The 5,353-nt window shown below is 40.1% G+C and overlaps 1 protein-coding gene and 1 long non-coding RNA gene across 6 annotated transcripts in view; one reads left to right on the top strand and one right to left on the bottom strand.

Annotated features, from left to right (window-relative positions):
• The window catches only part of LOC105505325, a 97,858-nt gene that overhangs the window by 49,408 nt on the left and 43,097 nt on the right, over positions 1-5,353 (top strand). The window lies entirely within an intron of this gene.
• Positions 1-5,353, bottom strand: part of PTPN22 (protein tyrosine phosphatase, non-receptor type 22 (lymphoid)) — a 64,613-nt gene that overhangs the window by 48,205 nt on the left and 11,055 nt on the right. For 4 of the 5 annotated variants that reach the window (XM_011933130.1, XM_011933132.1, XM_011933133.1 and 1 more), the window contains exons 2-5: positions 2,738-2,846; positions 2,396-2,472; positions 1,553-1,648; positions 808-846 (exon numbers count right to left, since the gene is read on the bottom strand). In XM_011933130.1, coding sequence (XP_011788520.1) covers positions 808-846; positions 1,553-1,648; positions 2,396-2,472; positions 2,738-2,846 — 321 coding nt within the window. The remainder of the gene's footprint in view (positions 1-807; positions 847-1,552; positions 1,649-2,395; positions 2,473-2,737; positions 2,847-5,353) is intronic. The other variant, XM_011933134.1, reaches the window with a different exon arrangement.

The following is a 5,353-nucleotide window of genomic DNA, read 5'->3' as shown; positions in this document are numbered from 1 at the left end:
AGTTTCCTTGGTTTTGATTAGAATTGCCAACTCAGAATGGCAACAGTAGAACACTGATATCCAGTAAAAATATAATGTGAGCCACAAATGTAATTTTAAATTTTCAAATAGACACATTAAAAAATGAAAAGAGGTGAAATTAATTTTAATAACATATCTTAGCCCAATATATCAAAACATTTTGACATGTAACCAATATAAAATAATTATCAGATATTTGGCATTTTTTACTAAGTCTTCAAAATCCAGTGTGTATTTTATATTTATAGCTAATCTCAATTAGGATGCCAAATTTTGGAAGTATTTTATTTCCATTTAGATTTAATAAAACTTACATCTGAAAAATTTTCACATACTCAAACAGCTTTCTGATAGCTGAATTGCATGTCAGTTTTTAAGTTTAAATCAATTAAAATAATTGAGTTCCCCAGTCACATTAGCCATATTTTAAATGCTCAATAGCTGTATGTGTCTGGTGGATGCAATATGGGACAGCACAGGATTAAAAGCTCCGGCTGGCAGTTAAAGATATCTGATTAATAGAAATGGGCAAGTGATTTGTTAATCTTAAAAGCATATTTTGTTTTTAACTTTAAAACATAGGGTCTACTGAGAAAACAAATAAATAGGATTATTATGAGGAAAAAAAAAAATCCCCTGAGAATCAGGTGGCATTGCAAAACTAAAAACTAGAAAGATGACATAAGTTTTATCTAGGCACCCTTAGGTAAGTTCTGCTGCCAATTTCATGCTCCTTTTTCTTCTTTCCTTTGTTTGTAGGTCAGCAGGTACTAGTAAGTAACTTACCTTTCCCATTTCGTACTCCATGCATGCCATAACAATGATCTGGGGGATGAAATAGATAGAAACTTAAACATTCATATATAGTTAGAAAGAGCAGTTAATACATGGATCCCAGAGTCAGAAAGTATTAACCATTCTTTTTTCTTTTTTGTTGGTTTTTTTTTTTTAACCAAAAAAGAAATCCTGGTAACTTATAAAACATTGCTCTTACTCTTCCTTCATTCTGACAATACTTCTCCTTTCTCTGTTCAAACCAGTAATCTTGTTACCAAATGAGCCTGTCAAGGTAAGAACTTTCTAATTTTTAAATGTATTTTTATTATTTTTAAAAACTTATTTATTTATTTTTGAGACAGGGTCTCATTCTGTCACCCAGGCTGGAGTGCTGTGGCATAATCTCAGCTCACTGCAGTCTCAACCTCATGGGCACAAGCGATCCTCCCACATCAGCTTCCTGAGTAGCCGGGACTATAGGCACACACCACCAATTGCAGCTAATTTTTGTTTTTGTAGAGACAGGGTTTTGCCATGTTGCCCAGGCTGGTCTAGAACCCCTGGGCTCAAGCTATCCACCCCTCTTGGCCTCCCAGAGTATACCTGGCCGAGAATTTTCATTTCCTTAGACAAGAGTGGCATTGTGATTCTGACTAAAAGAGGCCTGAACCCTGAAGTTCCACTGACCAATTTTTTAAAGGCACTGTTTTTAATAAAGTAGAGTATAAAGTAACAGAAGCAACGCTATACTTACAAGGACACTGTATTCCCAAATCATCCTCCAGAAGTCCAGGAGAGTTGCAGATAAAGGACCCTGGGTGGCAATATAAGCCTTGGGTCCATAAACTCCCTAAAGGGGAACAGAAATTACGTGGGGTGACTACAAATAATACCCTGTTCTCACCTAGTCCTCTCCTTCCCCCCTTTTTTTTTTTTTTTTTTTTGAGACAGTCTCACTGTGTTATTCAGGCTGGGGTGCAGTGGCATAATCACGGCTCACTGCAGCCTTGACCTCCTGGTCTCAAGCAATCCCCTTACTCAGCCTCTCCAGTAGCTGGGACTACAAGCACATGCCACCACACCTGGCTAATTTTTTAACTTTTTGTTGAGATGGGGTCTCATATGTTGCTCAGGCTGGTCTCAAATTCTTGGGTTCAGGTGATCCTCCCACGTCAGCCTCCCAAAGTGCTGGGATTACAGGCATGAGCCACTGAGTCCAGCCAGCCCTCCCCTTTTTTTAGGTATCTAGAGAAATGTGGACTGCTTTTATTTTCTTTCTTTCTTTTTTCTTTTTTGTAGATGGGAGTCTGGCTCTTGTCGCCCAGGCTGGAGTGCAGTGGCCTGATCTCAGCTCACTGCAACCTCCACCTCCCAGGTTCAAGCAATTCTCCTGCCTCAGCCTCCTGAGTAGCTGGGACTACAGGCACACACCACCACGCCTGGCTAATTTGTGTACTTTTAGTAGAGACAGGGTTTCGCCATGCTGGCCAGGCTGGTCTTGAAACCCTGACCTCTGGTGATCTGCCCGCCTCGACCTCCCAAAGTGCTAGGATTACAGGCGTGAGCCACTGCGCTCGGCTATTTTCTTTCACTGTACCTTAATGAAGTTGGCATTGATGTAGCTGGAATCCTCATCAGAGGTTATCAGGGATAGTTCTACCCGGCTATAATCATCTATAATACAAAAGACAGACATAGTATAATTAAGAGAGCTTAGTCAGCAGATTTAAGTCAGGGCCTAACACTGTGAATAGTGCATGTTCATGAGTGAACAAGTGAATGAATGAATGAATGAATATTCTTTTGCAGTCATAAATAGTACAAACTAAGTTGTCAATACCATGTTCCAAGATCAGGATCAGTAAGCAGTGGGTACAAAGAGATAGTAATGATTGAGTTTGGGAGAAAGTATGAGTTTATAGAGAGAAATGGAACTTACAGGGCAAAATATCCTTATATCTGTTTTTCTTGATATTCTTGGGCTTCTCAGCCACAGTTGTAGGATAGGTTTTGTCTGCCTTGTACTTGGTAGATTGCCTTTTCAGCTTCTGTAATAAGATTCCAAGAATAATTAATCTTCATAGAGAAATGAGGTAAGAAGCTATCTCTAAAGAGCTTTCCTTTTCCACTGACAAAACATTCTACCTCAACCCTTTTATTATCTTCTGGTTCTGACTCCATTCAGGACAGAGCTGCAGAGCATAAGGAGACCTGAGTTCAGTGACATTTGGGGAAGTGAAAAGATCACACTTACTGCAGCTGAGCTATAGATAGCATGAACTTCAAGGTGAAAGTTGTGAATATTTTAAGAACCAAATATCTTCTGGAAGCAAGCTATATGCTCCACCCAACAGGCAGATATTAAAAGCTTAATTTACTTTCTTCATAACTGCTTTTTACTTAAATGGTCAACTGGAAAATTATTAAGTTCCATTAGTCTTTTTACTTCATATCATTTTTTTTTTTCTAAGTGGAAGTGGAGCTTAAGCTGAATAAAATCTGTCTGTATCTAGCACAATTTCAAAGATTTCAGTTCCAAAAGCAGTCACTTTTTTTTTTTTTTTTTTTTTTTTTGGAAATAGAGTTTCACTCTGTCACCCAGGCTGGAGTACAGTGGCTTGATCACAGCTCAATGCAGCCTCAACTTTCTGGGCTCAGGTGATTCTCCCACCTCAGTCTCACCTCCCACCTCAGCCTTACCTCCTGAAAGCTGGGACCACAGGCGCGAGCATCACACCCGAATAGTTCTCGTATTTTCAGTAGAGAAGGGATTTCACCATGTTGCCCAAGCTGGTCTCAAACTCGTGGGCTCAAGCAATCCGCCTTCCTTGGCCTCACATAACTTTTATTACAATATATTATCATAATTGTTCTATTGTATTACTAGCTATTATTGCTAATCTCTTGTTGTGCCTAATTTAGAAATTGACCTTAATTATAGATATGTATGTATAGGTAAAAACAACATAGTATGCATAGGATTTGGTACTATCTGCAGTTTCAGGCATCTACTGTAGGTCTTCAAACACATCCTCTGTAGAGACAGCCTACTGTAATTTGAATTCCTCTAGATTTTCAGAACTGGATTTGAGAGGAGAGATACTGAACTGATATCTTTTTGTTTGTTTGTTTCTTTCTTTTACTTTGAACCCCAAGAAGCTATTGAACTATCTTTATACCATATTTTTACTTCAAGATGGATATGGATACAAGTGGACTAATTTGGGAATTTAAGGACACATGAAAGACTATGCTGAATTTCAGCTGAAGTTACACCAATTTTTCAAATCTCCCTGCTCTTAAGCAACGCCAGAATGATCATTTTCAGGTTGCTGTTGATCCCAAGGCTGCTGAAAAGATCTCAAGTCCCAGAACAGTTTCTTCTAGGAATCTCCAGAACTAAGCTTAGTGCATACTCCTTGTTATACTGTTTTTATTTATTTCTGTTTTATTTTGCTTTTGGAGTGCTTTCTAGGGAGAATGCTATATACAAACCCCTTTGCATAAGATATGCTTCAATTAATTTGGCAAAATGTTATAGATAAAGGTGATGGATGTGTGTGTATGTGTCCTATATTTGTTTAGCTGCCTTCACTGCCACCTTCAATAATGAGGCAGAATGGCTTTTATTTGTCCTACTCCTTTTCTCCCCCTGGAGTAATCTAGCTGGATGACAAAGGGAGACACTCTTAGCAAAACATCACACAGGAAATGCCTACAGAATAATTCATTTGTAATGTATGAAAGATTTGATTTTTTTCCTTCAAACATCTTAAGGTCATACCACTGTGAAGGCTTCCTTTTTCTTTCTGCATTTTTTTTTTTTTTTTAGACAGTGTCTTGCTCTATTGCCCAGGCTAGCGTGCAATGGCATGGTCTCAGTTCACTGCAACCTCTGCAGCATGGGTTCAAGCAACTCTCGTGCCTCAGCCTCCCAAGTAGCTGGGATTACAGGCGCCTGCCACCACGCCTGTCCATTTTTTTGTATTTTTAGTAGAGACAGGATTTCACCATGTTGGCCAGGGTGGTCTCGATCTCCTGACCTCGTGATCTGCCTGCCTTGGCCTCCCGAAGTGCTGGGATTAAAGGCATGAGCCACCGCGTCCAGTCAATTTTCTTTTGTATTTTTAGTAGAGATAGGGTTTCGCCATGTTGGTCAGGCTGGTCTTGAGCTCCTGACCTCAAGTGATCCCCCCACCTCGGCCTCCCAGAGTGCTGGAATTACAGGCGTGAGCCACTGCACCTGGCAGGTTTCATTTTTCTCTTCCATCTCTCTTCCTGCCAGACACCTGGGATCCAATACCCCAACAAAGAACACATTAGGGCAGAATTAGGGCAGAAGAAGTGATAAACTACACCAGAAAAGGAGGAACTCTGAGAGTAGAAAGCAAAAGGGTATAAAAGAGGAAGCAGGGTCATGGGGATGGGTTTAAGTTTGGGAAGAAAAGATATGAGATCTAGGCCGGGCACGGTGGCTCAAGCCTGTAATCCCAGCACTTTGGGAGGCCGAGACGGGCGGATCACAAGGTCAGGAGATCGAGACCGTTCTGGCTAA

This window comes from Colobus angolensis, unplaced genomic scaffold (assembly GCF_000951035.1).
Source record: "Colobus angolensis palliatus isolate OR3802 unplaced genomic scaffold, Cang.pa_1.0 Scaffold124, whole genome shotgun sequence".
In the NCBI taxonomy this organism is placed as follows: domain Eukaryota; kingdom Metazoa; phylum Chordata; class Mammalia; order Primates; family Cercopithecidae; genus Colobus; species Colobus angolensis.
Note: the sequence above shows the minus strand (reverse complement) of the source record. Positions and strands in the feature narration are given on the sequence as shown.